The sequence below is a fragment of the Schistocerca serialis genome, chromosome 8 (genome assembly GCF_023864345.2).
Source record: "Schistocerca serialis cubense isolate TAMUIC-IGC-003099 chromosome 8, iqSchSeri2.2, whole genome shotgun sequence".
NCBI classification, from domain to species: Eukaryota; Metazoa; Arthropoda; class Insecta; order Orthoptera; family Acrididae; genus Schistocerca; species Schistocerca serialis.
In genome coordinates this window covers 508,239,202-508,254,958 of record NC_064645.1, presented here as the reverse complement: position 1 = coordinate 508,254,958, position 15,757 = coordinate 508,239,202, and the positions used below count along the sequence as shown (strand labels likewise).

Genomic DNA, 15,757 nt, shown 5'->3' with positions numbered 1-15,757 from the left:
TTCGGCTGCTCCTGCCACACTGCGCCTCCTGGATCCGGTCCACTGTTGTGGTGTCCATTTGGCCACCAGTGCCTTCCCTACTAGCCCTGTTGATAGTCTCCTGGTTGAAGCATAAACACCCCCCCCCCCCCCCCCCCATCCTCCACCGCCTTTCTGTTCGGCGGTCCCAGCTTCTGGTTTCTTATGCAATCAGTCCTTTCCTCTCCCACTCATCCTTCCTATTCCATCCTGTTTCCAGACCAAGGACGTCGCCCACCTGATTCCCGCTCTTGGGTGGGCTTAACAGTTGGGCTCCGCCTTGCGTCTCTTTGCTGTGATTTCCAGCTTCCTTCTTTGTCCTGTCTTCCACGCTCCCTCCCCTCCACCCCTCCTTGGTTAGTTCCTCGGCCCCGAATTCGGATGGATCTCTGCTGAGGTCCGAAAGATTCCATCCCACCAATGGTGTTCCGTTCTTTTTTCCAACGAATTTAATGGGAATTTCGGGATGCTGTTGTTTTGTACACCAGTGGCTCTAAATCTGCTGATCATGTGGGATATGCCTTCATGTCCTCTGTTGGAACAGAACCGCGTTTTCTTATGTACGGACTCAATGAGTGGCCTTCTGGCTGTTGACCGGTGTTTTTTGCGCCATCCCTCGGTCTCTGCCATCCTTGACCATCTCGCTGATATTCACCGTGCTGCTTGTTCCGTTGACTTCCTTTGGGTCCCTGGCCATGCGGGTATCCCGGCTAATGAGTTTGCTGATCGTTTGGCTGGGGGAGCAGTCACTACCACCCTCCCCCCCGCCCGCCCCCCCCCCCCCCCTCATTTTCTGTAACACCTCCTGCAGCGGATTTACAGCTTCACATCAAATCCCACTTTGCCCAATCATGGGCCAACTCTTGGGAGGCTACCTCCCTGTCTAATAAACTCCGTGTGATTAAGGTGACACCTGTCCCGTGGCATTCTTCCTTCCACCTCTCCCTAAAGGACTCTACCACCCTGTGTCGTCTCCGAATCGGCCATACTAGGCTGAGCCATGGTTTTCTTTTTCGTAATGAGCCACCCCCATTTTGTGGTTGTGGAGCCTTCCAGTCAATAGCCCAAATTTTGCTGGAACTCTCACTTCTTTTGGCTCTGCGTAGTAAGTACAGACTTCCTTGCACTTTAATGTTGGCAGACTATTCTTGGATGGTTGAACTAGTTCTCTGTTTCCTCTGTGAAATTAGTTTTTATTCTCAATTTTAAGGTTTTTAATCTCACTCTGGAGTATGGGCAGGGCGGTGAGGGTGGGGTGTCTCCCACTGTAAGCTGTGTTTGTATTTCTGACTCCCCTCACTGGCAAAGATCCTCTTTTCTTTCCGTTTCACTCTGTTTTTATCACTTTTTAGAATTGGTTAGTCTCCTTTCACAATAAGCACTTCCACATTATAGTGGTTGAATGCTTTTGAATAGTAGGTGGTCTTGCATGTACTGCATCAGAGGTGGTATATTTCCTATGTCTAGTACAACCTTAGAGTCGCTCACTTGCTGACTGTCCTCATTTTGTTTTCACCATTGACTACAAGACTGCAATTTTGTTTTTTAGTCTTTTACCTTTTATCATTTTGACTTTTCTGCGATGTCAATCTGTCTGAATGGACCACATTTGAAACAAGGGACTGATGACCTTGCTGTTTCGTCCCTTCAACCCCAATCAACCAACCAATTCATTTGTTTGAGAATTTGAGATAAGAGACATCAGTGAAACAAAAGTACTAAGTCCAGACAGTCAGCCATTTAGTCAGAAACCAGTGTAACGAAGCTATTAATGAATAAATGTGCCTTGACCACAGGATTAAATTACGGATGAAAACAATCAGAATCCAGAAATCCCTAGCGGAATAATGCTGAGCTGGGCAGTGTTCTGGAAACTGAGTCATCCTGATCACTAAGGCTGTTCTAAATATCATGGAGGCTGTCTATAATATGTGCATACTGCCAGTTAAAACATGTAGTCTGGAAACTATGACTATGACTAAAGCAAGTGCTCATAAAATACAGCACACACGAGCCTTGCAGCAACATGTGCTAAGAGTAAGCCTCAGGGATAGGATTCAGAGAACATTAGGAAGAAAACAAAGTAATGAATATCCTACAGAGAATTGCAAGACCAGAAGTGTAGCTTGACAAGATAAGAGCAGATGGACCCCTGCAGCTGTTCCCTGTGGATCATGGAATCAAGACAGGCACTGGAAGACCACAATCACTGGCATGGCATTTCATTTTGTTTTGCTTTCATTATTTCAAAGTCTTCTTCTGATGTTTGCTACACTCAGATCTCCCTCCACACTTTGCACATTGGCCTCCTCTTTAACTTTTGAATGGAGTTGTTATATTATTTCATACATTGATTGTTTTATTATTTCATACATATCTCCAATAATTGCTTTTAACTGCTTCAATTATTAATGTTCTCATTGTCTCTGACCTATTTTCGCTTGTTGTTTACTATGTGATTTTTAGTGCAAGGTAAATTACCGAGTTGAGCAGGACATTTGTAATTACCCATAACTTTAGAGATATCTCTTGTCTACTTTTAATCAGCAACTTTGTTCTTCACGGACTTGTTCTACGAATGAGGGATTGACAGGCTGATAGTGTAGTTATGTTGCACAGGGAGTAGGGGACCAATCTGCAAGTTTCGCACCTATGGTTTAAAGTTTTATTGAAATACTTCCTTGCAGCGATATTATTCTGTTGCTGAGTGGGAGAATGTGATCAAGTAAGCTTTTTCTAGAGAATATTCAGTCAAGTGATTGTTTCAGTCGTTGTCCTCTTCACCTAATATTTAGACAGATGTACCACCACACTGATTTTTATACATAGTAATAACTCACGTGAAGATGGCTGAATGTTTGTCAGTCAGAATATTATAGCAAGATGTCAACATTTGGTTGCAATCCTGGAACATGATGGAATACACAGCAAGCTGCAAAAATTTCAAGAATCACATTTGTCATGTTCAAAATATTGGGAAAAAAGTGTTAAAAACTGGACTGTGATTGTCACTTTCCTACTATCATCCAAGTTGTGATACCTGTTACAAAACCAGGGCATCTGCGTATTGAGATCCCCAGTTCTTCAGAGATATGGTCTGACATTTAGTCATTCATACTTGTGTGACCACACAAGAATCGTGTGTGTCACTTCACTGTATCATATGATGATGCATTGCTGCTGTACATGTAAAACAGCTAGTCAGTCTTTTGCAGCATTGTCCCCTATAATTTATCAATGGGCTGCACCATTTTGATTTGACTCATCGAGTGGCATGCTATGGTACTGTGATGTGGGGATTTAAATGCGTGCCAGGACAGCAGAAAAGGTTCTTTTTTACGCAGGAACACACTACCATCCAAATTGGAAGGTAAATTACCGAGTTGAGCAGGACATTTGTAATCAAATTTCCATTATTGGAATATATAGACTGGAGGCACACATTAAGATCCAGAATAATTTTAGGCATGATTTTACGTAGAATCTAGTAGCTGAAGAAAAAAATAATTTTCGTGAGATGTTAAATAAAAAGCTCTGAAAACTAAAGTATATACTCAACTTCTCCAGCAAAGTGTAATATGTATGTCCTGTGGCTTATTTGTAGATTCAGGCAACAGCCTGCTAGCAAAGTGTCTGTGTCAGTGGCAAAGTTAAATTTTCAATATTGTTTGCCCTGTTTTTTCCCTCATTTGTTATTTGCTTGAACTGCACAACTATGGTTGTGTAAAAATGGGATGCTGTTGAGCGCTATATCTAGTGTTGAAATTTTTATCCCTGGAAAAAAAAGGTGTTGTTTGTAGTTATCATAGATCCACAATTTGGCCTTTTTAGAATTGCATTTTCTAGTTTGTGTATGGAAAATGCTTGCAACTAAAATATTTTTTGTTTCCTGTCTAATCATCCTAGAATCAATGTGCCTTTATTCTTATCACCCCCTATCCTCCCCCCCACTTTTTTTCTGCTGCTTCATATATGTAGAAACAACATATGTAATGTAGCAGTTTGTAATACTTATCAATAACTTGTTATACAGGTGTATGAAGGTCTGGTGTACAAATTAAGCCTGGAATTTCCCCATAGCTACCCATATTCAGCCCCACTAGTGCGATTTGCTACCCCATGTTATCATCCAAATGTCGATCAGGCAGGAAATATCTGTTTGGATATTTTGAAGGAAAAATGGTCAGCTCTGTATGATGTGCGCACAATTCTACTCTCCATTCAGTCTCTGCTTGGTGGTATGTATACTTGAAAAGTTGTTAGTTTTATGTATTGTTAATTTTAGATGTGTAATTCTTTCATTTTTCTGCCCAAAGAACCAAACAACGAATCTCCATTGAATGTCCAGGCAGCAGCCTTGTGGTCAAATAAAGTTGAATACAAACGTCATCTGCATAGTGAATACCAAAAACAACGAAAGGGACATTGAGAATGATAGGGGATTAATATGTAAGTACTTTCATATTCTTTTCTGTCTTTGTTCAGAGATCTCAGAAATCTTGCTTTACTGCCAGTTTCCGCATCCCGCAACTACCCTCCCGACCTGGTACAGAAGCAAATAACCAGAGCCACTTCCTCGTCCCCTCAAACCCAGAATCCCCCACAGAAGAACCACAAAAGTGCCCCACTTGTGACAGGATACTTTCCGGGACTGGACCAGACTCTGAATGTGGCTCTCCAGCAGGGATACGACTTTCTCAAATCCTGCCCTGAAATGAGATCCATCCTTTATGAAATCCTCCCCACTCCGCCAAGAGTGTCTTTCCGCCGTCCAACTAACCTTCGTAACCTGTTAGTTCATCCCTATGAAATCCCCAAACCACCTTCCCTACCCTCTGGCTCCTATCCTTGTAACCGCCCCCGATGCAAAACCTGTCCCATGCACCCTCCCACCGCCACCTACTCCAGTCCTGTAACCTGGAAGGTGTACACGATCAAAGGCAGAGCCACGTGTGAAAGCACCCACGTGATTTACCAACTGACCTGCCTACACTGTGACGCATTCTATGTGGGAATGACCAGCAACAAACTGTCCATTCGCATGAATGGACACAGGCAGACAGTGTTTGTTGGTAATGAGGATCACCCTGTGGGTAAACATGCCTTGGTGCACGGCCAGCACATCTTGGCACAGTGTTACACCGTCCGGGTTATCTGGATACTTCCCACCAACACCAACCTATCCGAACTCCGGAGATGGGAACTTGCCCTTCAGTATATCCTCTCTTCACGTCATCCGCCAGGCCTCAATCTCCGCTAATTTCAAGTTGCCGCCTCTCATACCTCACCTGTCTTTCAACAACTTCTTTGCCTCTACACTTCTGCCTCGACTGACATCTCTGCCCAAACTCTGTCTTTAAATATGTCTGCTTGTGTCTGTATGTGTGGATGGATATGTGCGTGTGTGCGAGTGTATACCTGTCCTTTTTTCCCCCTAAGGTAAGTCTTTCCGCTCCCGGGATTGGAATGACTCCTTACCCTCTCCTTTAAAACCCCCTTCCTTTCGTCTTCCCCTCTCCTTCCCTCTTTCCTGATGAGGCAACAGTTTGTTGCGAAAGCTTGAATTTTGTGTGTATGTTTGTGTTTGTTTGTGTGTCTATCGACCTGCCAGCGCTTTTGTTCGGTAAGTCACCTCATCTTTGTTTTTATATATAATTTTTCCCACGTGGAATGTTTCCTTCCATTATATTTACTGCCAGTTAGTTTGACAAGATAAAAATCGATTTTTGTAATTCAGCATTGTTAATTTTTGGTTCAGTTGTAAATCAACAATGTTTGCAGGTCATAGGAAGAGGATGTTGCTGATGGGAGCTACATGTGCAACGTGACACGTGTGAAGCACAAGGACAATTTCACTGATTGATATTGTGATATTTATTTTAAACTGTTCTTGCTTTATCTTTTATATTCATTTATTTATACATATTTTAATAATTTCGTATGTTGTGGTTTATAGCATACTAGTACATCCTTCCCATTTTACTGTTCTAAGTTTGTAAAATTAAAGTCAGTTTCTCTTAAAATTTATCATCATCTGTAGCTTTCATTGACCAAATGAAATTGTTTTTCTTGGCAAATACAAATTTAAGAAAATGTTTGCGACAATTTTCTAATGCTATTGCCAGTAAACATACGTTATGAGCACTGTTTTTATTGAAACAAAGAAAAATTTTAGAATTTCTTTAGATAATTTTGTCTAGTAGGAGAAAATCTAGATATCTGCAAGAGAAAGCAATGTACATAGCAGAGATCATAAAAAAATGGTATTTAAGTGAAGGGAAAAACTTGAAATTTGACAGTGCAGCCCATGAAAAGGATAGTGAAAACTGTCCAAATTGTTGGGGGTGAGATCCGGACCAAATTGAATGGTTGTATTGGCATATGGATGGATACAGTTGTAGTGATGCTAATAGATCTTTCCATTATGTATATGGTAAGTTTTAAAAGAACATGCAGCAGGACTCAAATGCAAATTAAAACTTTAGGCATTAGTTTTTATATTTCACTGGCTTTCGTTTCTGTTGAATAGTATGAAAATTGAGTTTTAACTGTGACCTAAAGTGAATTTAGTAGGTATCAAGAGATGAATTAAAACAAACTGTTTTATAGTGAAGCAGTGGTAAAGATGTGGAGTATATCGTGGCAACAATGTTTTCATTGCAGAAAGCCAAAAATACTACATATAATGAAGACAAAATTGTGAACAGTTAAATGCGGATCAAGGCCGATATGAACTCATTGCAGTAATCTTATTCTTCGTTTGCTACAAGAATTGGCCACAAAAGGAACAGTGTAGCCAGCATGAAAATGTCTTTGCATAATTATGACAGGCAGTGACTTGCATTGTATGGTAGAACATGCACTTACTGGCATTTCTGCATATTGTACACATTCTCAGATGGTCTGCTAATAAATATCCCATAAGCAATACAGGTCCTCTGGGTTTCTGACAATTACAAAACGTAAGCTCTTTCTCATATTGTTTTGAGGGTGGAGACAAAAATGACTTTTATTACAGTGGTTAACCAAGGAAAGAATGTCAAAGATATGTTTGTTACGAATTGTGCTTCATTGGAACTCAACAAAATACAACTACATATCAAGGATATGTTGATTGCTGGAATAAAAAGTTGTGACTCCAAAATAGAACCACACTTGGGAACAAAAATTAATACTTAACTTACAGATTCTTGATGTTCACAATCTGGGTCTCTCTCTCTCTCTCTCTCTCTCTCTCTCTCTCTCTCTCTCTCTCTCTCTGCTGCAAATATCTCCGTCTGTAAGCAAGTTTTAGGCGCTCTTTAATTTGAAGATTTGCGCATTGGTTAATAAACTCTACAAATTGATGTTCCTGAAATGAAAAATGTTCTGAATAACTTATTTAATCACATCACAAAGTTGACCGACTTAGCACTTCCCTGATGGGCTGTTGCGTATATTAATATAGCTTTCAAAAATTAAGATCTGCATATATTTATTGTTTAAAACAGTAATTTTTAAGTTTGCAGTTGGAAGTTATTTATTTTTGAAAACAAATTAGAGAATTCTGATACAAACATTTCAGAACAATAAACGTGCAGATACATGAAATGCATGTTTACAGTAATTTTTCATTTTAAAATATTTCACTTTAAAATAAAAGTCTGATTTTGATGCTAACATGAATCGTAGATCTTAACATATATAAACAATAATATCAGGTTTAAATGATTAATGGAAAATCTCATATAAGATGTGAAACAAATACTAACAAAGAGATAGAGGGGCTGGCCAGTACTTACCTCAGCTCAGTACAGCCGATACATACACATAAAACAGAACTGAAAATTTACATTCCTAGCTTTCGGAACTTTGTTCCTTCATCAGGGAGGAGAGAGGGGAAAAAAGGGAAGAAGGGAAAGTGGATTCAGTTACTCACAACCCAGGTTATGAAGCAACAGGGAAAGGTAAACAGGGAGGGTAGCAAGGATGGAGGCATGGTTGTCAGAGGGAAGCCAAAGAGTAGAATATCTTTGGCTTCCCTCTGACAACCATGCCTCCATCCTTGCTACCCTCCCTGTTTACCTTTCCCTGTTGCTTCATAACCTGGGTTGTGAGTAACTGAATCCACTTTCCCTTCTTCCCTTTTTTCCCCTCTCTCCTCCCTGATGAAGGAACAAAGTTCCAAAAGCTAGGAATGTAAATTTTCAGTTCTGTTTTATGTGTATGTATCAGCTGTACTGAGCTGAGGTAAGTACTGGCCAGCCCCTCTATCTCTTTGTTAGTATTTGTTTCACATAATATCAGGTTTCTGTTTATATATTTCGTAAATACAAGTTTTAGTGTTTGTTTACAATGGTTACACACATTGTGGGATAGAAACTGTAGTTCATCATTATTTCATTCCAGGTACCTCAATTTATATTTGTGTTTACATCAGGAGGTAGGATTGGATATTAAAATATCGGCTGTATCACACTCCTAGTTGTCTCATTCTGTTAAGACTGCTTGGGGAGTTAAAGAGAAGACAGACTGTATTCACAGTAAGTTGGTAAATGTGCGATAGTGAATAATTCACCATTTGAAGGGACATAATATCTAAATCTTGTAAAAAGTTGGTAGTTACATTTTTTAATGAACAGTTATTTGTAGTGCACACTACCAAGAGAAAATTGTCCTAGACTACTTCACGTCTTAGAAAATAAACTGCAATGAAACATTTAATTTAATAGGATAGTTCATATTACAGAAATAAATACAAACAGTAATGTGGACTCTCTTTTCATTAAGAGCTGTTCGCAGTTTACATCATATACTTCCTTTGCTTATGTCTTTACTCAGAAATACCAAGCTTAGAATGAAAGCAACAAGTACCCACAACAAAGTGAAGACAACACAAAACTTTATATTCGAAACCTGTTCTTCCCCCATTAGTGTGCAAATAGATTTCCTCTCAGTTCCTTCTCCTAATGAGCAATTTTATTAATGATGCAATTATTCAGGGTTTTCAGGTAATCTGTTGACATTTTGGTGTGTTGGGTGTTCTACTTGATATCAGTGTTGTCCATGCACAATATTTTGAAAACATAGCATCTGATGAAGAAGAGCTATGTGATACTGCTACCTGAATGAAATGGGTCCATTGTTTATACCTGTGACCTTCTCCATAATGGTTGATTCCAGGCACTCCATCTGTGGTCCATTTAAATTAGAAACATTCTGAGATTTTCAGTGTTTGGTCCTGCAAGCCTTGCCATGAGCTGGCATTTCATTTCTGGTCAGCTGTGACTGGATGGCCAGTTCTGGGCACTCTGCCTGTGGTATATTCCCACTAGAATTCTCCTGAGGTGTGTGTGTGTGTGTGTGTGTGTGTGTGTGTGTGTGTGTGTGAGATCCCCAGTGATGAATAATGAAAATCCACTCACTGTCAGGGAACCACAGGAACACTTAATACTAGACATTTTCTGAAAAAAATAGTGGCCACATCTGCAAAAGAAACTGTATAAAACCTTTTGGCAACCAGTGATATATCCCTTTACCTGACTTAAGTGGGGCAAAACTGCTGTCGCCAGTGTTAATACACTTTAGTGTAACTGTAAAGAAACTGAAAAAAAGCTAACAGAAGTGGGATACAGACATATAAAGTTACCTAAATTTAGACAAACACCTTGTGGGTTAAAGAAACAACCATAGTTGAGGTAAATTGTCTTAAGGGTACCTTGATGCGAACAGGGAACATTTTCACACGTATTTTGACAGTATGTTGCTGATTGTCCATGAAACTCTGCAAGTTGCAGTGTTTGTTTGTTTATTTATTTGCAAACAAAAAATTACATTCGGTAGAGCAGTATATTATGGGGGACAGTCATGAAGCTCATAGACATTATAATTTTGAATAAATAAAGTTACGTAATCGAGGTGCGTGCGTGTGTGTGCGTGCGTGCGCGCGCGCAAGAGGTAATACACGAGGATGTCTGTAATGTACACTTGGGCTGCCAGAGTTCTTTCAGTCATTACCATCTGTGACCTGAAGTCGTACCTGATCGATCCCCACACCATGACACAAGGAGTAACACCACTGTGTTTCTTCAAAATTTAGGAAGAATGGGGCCATTCCCCAAGCTGCCACCATACTTGCTGATGATCATTTGTGGTAGTGCAGAATTGCAATTAATCACTGAACACAATGCTTCCTGGTCAAGTCACCACTCCAAATGCAGTAATTTGTGTTGAGATTTTAATGGCAGCCTATTTATGGGATGGTAATTTCCTAGTCCAGCTGCTGCTGGTATCTGACCTAGGGTGTGGGATGACACAGAATGTTGGATGTAAACCATTAATTGCTGTCCTATGCAGGCATAGATGTCAAGGGTTTACAATGTGCTTCGTGCACAATATGGTACCCTCCCTCGACCGGAACACTGACAATGAGTATGCCTACCTTCATGTTCACATGCAGTCCAACATAAGGCCACGGTCATCTCAGTGCCCTAAAAATCTAGGTAACAGCACAATCCAACCAGCTGGCCAAATGGCAACCCATGAATAGCCTTTCAGACTGTTAGATGCAAATAACACTGTTTCACACAAATATGCATTATTTCCACGTCTTTCCGTGATCGCTCAGTATCTGTCACTGTTCACGCCTCTTACATGTCCTACCAGGCCTGGTAACAACACTAATGCAGTTTGGTGACCATTGTACCTTTCACAGAGAATTGCAGTTCTAAATCATTTACACACCTGCAGATGGTTTGTATGTGTAAGTTCTGTTGACAGTAAGATATGAAGGGGTCAGAGCTTCAGCAAATCATTCTGCTTTGGCAGTTTCCTGATCATCTATGGCTGTGAAAGCTTTTGTCCTGGTAATTGCACCACCATTGAAATGTGCATCTATCAGTCGTTCAGAAATTTACAACTAACAAAGACCACTTTGTGTGCCCACTACCATACACAGTTGTTTGAACTTTGTTTTGCATTTGGACATGTAGATATTTACCAAAAGCCTTGGACACTGCAAGATTTCATTATACTGTCTTTATTGCTTCCATAAGTGGCAGACGAAAAAATGCCTGACTACATTCTTTACTGGTAGTGTCATTCAGCTACTGGCCTTCTCTGTTTAGGTACAATCCATGATGTGTTTTCTGGTCTGTGAGAAAATATTCTAAGGTACCAAGTAACCCCGACACCATGTTCTGCAAATCCCCCAACAATCTCTCTCTCTCTCTCTCTCTCTCTCTCTCTCTCTCACTCACACACACACACACACACACACACACACACACACACATTATTGCTAGCTTGTAATACTGCATAAAGTTATTTAGTTATTTCACTGTTGAGTGCCCTTAACTCACACAAATCACTGTATTTGAGATGACTGTGTTTTATCGCCAACTGATCTGTCATTAACTCTAGTTATAGCTTGATGGTGTGGTCTCATGGGGGTACAGATCCCCACATAAGTGAGATCTGTGGTACATGAAAATGTCTGCAACACACACGACATGACAAGGTGTTGCACCTAGCACTTCACATATTTCCTATTATTCTTTTGGATCCAGGCTTGAAACTGACGGTAATTATTACCTATCATTACTTTTCAAATGAAATATAGAATTTATTTTATGTAGCAAAAATGACGTGGTCTGTAAAAATTATTCTCATACCAGGTAACCCAAACAGCTTACATAATGTTCTGCAACTCCACCCCCCCCCCCACCCCCCCCTGCAAACACACTTTTCAATTGAATTTTGTCATTGCCCTATTACGTGTTATTTTATTTCATTGTATGACTTGAATTTATCATTTCCATAAAGATAACAAAATTTCACTCCCAACACAGTGCATAAAATGATGAAATAAAAGGAAGGAAAGAACTGATTGGCTGGGGCATTATATAACTCTTCAACAATGTTACTGTACAGCTTAAAAGTTGTTCTGTCTCATAGTGAGGGAACACTCTTCAATGGCCTATCATGAAAGGTCTTATGGGGGGGGGGGGGGTGACAATCATTTGAAAAGTTACTTTCTGTTCATTAAATGCTAGCAGCTGGAAGAGCTTTGTGGTTTCAGTCTTCCATAAAACTTAAAACATTGTTCAGCAAAATTGACGATAAGTTAAACTGTCACTTTAGTGATGCTGAAAAATTCCTCCAATTTTCTTGCCTTTGTAATTAACTTCCAAATTACTGTGGAAGCTGTTGTCGTAAAAGTTTGTATTGCTGCAGTGGACGTGCACTTTCTTGCTTTTCAGCACTATTTTGCTTCAGCTGTACCATATACGTTAAGGTTAGTGCTTAATTTTCACAATAAATTTAATTAACTAAATACCCTATCAGTCCAAAAAGTTTTGAGATTAAACAAAACACTTAAAAGTTAAGATGGTAATTAAGCTTCTGGTGTTCTACCCAGTCTTCCCCACCTAAGTACACCATATAGGATATTCATAAAACTGTGTGAAACTGTCCGAAAAGTTTGCTGTGATAATGTTCAATTCGTGTGTCACATTGGCTTAAACTTTTCCAGAAAACAATTGACTGAGATTAAAGGTGCACAAACTTTTCTTTTCCGGAGAATTCTGACCAGTTGATTCACACACATTCCTCCACTGCAATTTGTGGCATTATGGCCACAGGTCCACTACTTTACTCTGCCTTGCCCACAAATGACTGGTCAATTGCACATATCTTGTTTATAGTTGTTAGTTCAAGGTGCCACTGTAATTATTGCACTGTCCTCACTTTTGTGCCAGGAATAAAATCAGTCTCCGAAATTTGTGGACAGATGATGTATGTGCACCAAGTACAGTACAGTACAGTGATAATGTTAGAAAAAGTAACAAATTTAATGAGGCAACTTTGAGTTTTTCTTTAAGCTAAATTTAAATGAGTTTGTTTCATGTCTCCTGGAATATGAAAAATGTACAGTCTGTCAAGCATCAAAGCAGAGGTCTGGTCACCTAGCAATATAAACTCCATGGATGTATTTGCTTTGTTTTCATTCATGTGTTTTCCAAACATATAGTAATATACTCTGCTAGGATTAAAAATGCCATGTGCCAATGTATTCCATTATTTTTGCGGAGTGTGACACTCAACTGAACTGCAGTTACTGCTCAAGATTTGGGACTGTATGCAGGACCATGTAGATGGTTCATAAAACTAGTATCTGTTGGCGTTTGGCGGCAATTTATATGAAGTTTCCTAATAGAGGTCCACTGAAGTCCAACCAATGACAATAGTTTCTAGATTATTTGTGTATAGGCTCCTCTTTGCCATATTTTGATAAGTTGATCAGCAAAAAGATCTGAGACAGCAACTGATGCTGATAAATTCAATCCTGTGACCCCTCTGTTTCCACAAATGCCTTACGATTCTGAAATGAATGTGTATAATTGAATAATAACTTTAGGACTGATGTGTGAAAATGTTAATTAAACCTAACACTTTTTAATCAATCTGATGTATCATTCTTACAGGCCACTCAGCCTGTAGCAAAGCAGGTAGATCTTTTCCAGCTGTTATGTTTTCCTTCATCCCAAAATTAATACTAATTTTTACAAATTTCTCATCTCTTTGTTATGGTCATCTATACAGCATGTGCTTAGTACATAAAAATCTCTAATATTGACTCAAGTCTTACTCAATTTAACTTTACTATCATAGACATCCTTGGTTACCTGGAGTTAATGAGCTAGTTAGTTTGCCTGAAAACTGTGCTGGTTCAAAAACATCAGTGATCTCAAATTTCATTGTTCATTTGTGAATATATACGTAATTATTATGTTCCTGAGAGAGTAGATGAGACATTTAGAAAACTACAGAGTTTATACAGCTAATGTGAAAATGTTAGCAACTCTCGCACTTTAGTTTGAGTAAAAACATTTACTGAAATAGAATCCTATGTTCAGGCAAACTCACCAGCATAATCCATTAGAAATTATCATTGTATCTCAAAGCCCTTTTTAAAATGATTCTGCCTCTACTATTCATTTACTCAAACATGAATCTGGAATTGTAATTTATGAAAATCCAATATACAACAGCTAACTTTAGCTCTAATTATTGTATTTTTATAAAAGAACCCTGCTGGAAGCCATTTTAGGGCATTCTGTGTTAAGTTTGAATGGAGTAACACATACGTCCAGAAATACAGAATGTAATTTGTACTACATCATATGTGATAAGTTGGAAAATGGATGTTTTATCTAAATCTCGCATTTGGAAGTACTGCCTACTGCTGTGACAAGACCAAAATACAAACAGTGCTGCTTCTGACTTACTTGCTATGCACTTCGTTTCTGTATAGATGACAATTACCCTTAAAGGACAATGATTGGAGAACTTTATACAGTGACTGTGTTAATCATTTACTACTTAATGTGTTAAGTTACAGCACTTTTAACACTTACATTATAGGACATCAGCCGAGTGTAGTATATGGGTAACCGTTAATCTGCATATAGTTTAAGCAGATATATGAACTGGCCTTGATCAGTAGTACACTCAACATTAGTGCAAGTTAAGTGTTTCGATTGCAAATATCTGATGTGGGTAACATTATTAGTATATTGTCCCTACCACCAACTTTCCAGCCAGATTCGACCCAGGCACAGCTAGTGAGGGCATTACTTGTATAGGTAACAGCTAGGCTACAAGTCCAGAAAATCTGTTCTTGCCAAACATTCCTCATATTTCTCTCAAGAGATGCATTATAATACTTTAAAAGCTTACCTACAAGTAGTGGATGAGAAATTTCAGCCCATGGCTTCCATAATTGGGTTGCTGTTTCCTCTTGCAAGGAGGAGGATTGGAAAGTAGTGAAATACTGGCAATAAGCTTGATTAAAGTTTTTGAGTCTCATTACAAAGGCTTAAAGAATGGGAACTGATCCAAAATATAAGAATGCAGCATGCAAATGACTGGTATCATGTAAGTAAGTCCTTTTCTCCATGTTCTGTCACCTTGGTTTCCCAAACTCAATCCTCTTATGTTTTGTATGTATATTTTGCTTCCCTACCTGTTTTGACACATCGTACTGGCCACCTATGCATTTTAAATGACTAGCATTATTGGCCAGTGATGAATGTCCCAGCAGCCATCTCAGATTTTTTTGAGGGATACATCTGCTGAAATGTGTGTGGCCAAATGAGCTGTTCCTTGAATGAAACAGTAGGAAAATTGACTTACAAATCACAGAAGTAGTCAGTTTGGAAGGCTTGTACCAGGCTAGTAACAATGATATTATTGTTCTGGAATGTAAATCTCTGATATATCACAGCCCCATCTTTCCTTTCTGTCCAATACAGATTTATTCCAATGAAGAAATTGCTCATAAAATTCCAAAAATATTTGTTCCTTGTACCTGTTAGCCTTTTTTTTCAGTTTCTTCCACAAATAAGCAGTTTTGCCAATGTTTTTGTAGTGAACTATATGAATAAACACACAAAGGAAGTTAGAAATAATTTGGTTTTCACTCTTCGCATAAATTTATCTAAAGAACTATTGTGTGTGTTGTGGCACGGGTACAATATCATTCATTTTACTTACATAGTCCTTTCAACATGGCACTGTTCAGCTCTCCAGTTTGTCTAACTTGCTCCTCACACACAACAGACTTCAATTTTGTTGGGTACTCATTTTCATCTGTCAGAACAAGTGTTATATAGTGCTTGCAGGTGTTAATACATCTTACTTCACATATGTTTGCTTTGTGGAGTTGCATTATATTTTATTATTTTGGAATGGCAGAAAA

The 15,757-nt window shown here is 39.1% G+C and overlaps 1 protein-coding gene across 2 annotated transcripts in view; it reads left to right on the top strand.

The window, feature by feature from the left end:
* The window catches only part of LOC126416443 (ubiquitin-conjugating enzyme E2 C), a 38,500-nt gene extending 29,731 nt beyond the window's left edge, over positions 1-8,769 (top strand). Inside the window, exons 4-6 of one of the 2 annotated variants that reach the window (XM_050084169.1) lie at positions 4,052-4,256; positions 4,335-4,467; positions 8,407-8,769. In XM_050084169.1, coding sequence (XP_049940126.1) covers positions 4,052-4,256; positions 4,335-4,447 — 318 coding nt within the window. In that variant the 3' untranslated portion in view covers positions 4,448-4,467; positions 8,407-8,769. Of the gene's footprint in view, positions 1-4,051; positions 4,257-4,334; positions 4,468-5,799; positions 7,152-8,406 lie in introns of those variants that run through there. The other variant, XM_050084168.1, reaches the window with a different exon arrangement.
* Positions 8,770-15,757: the final 6,988 nt, after the last annotated feature.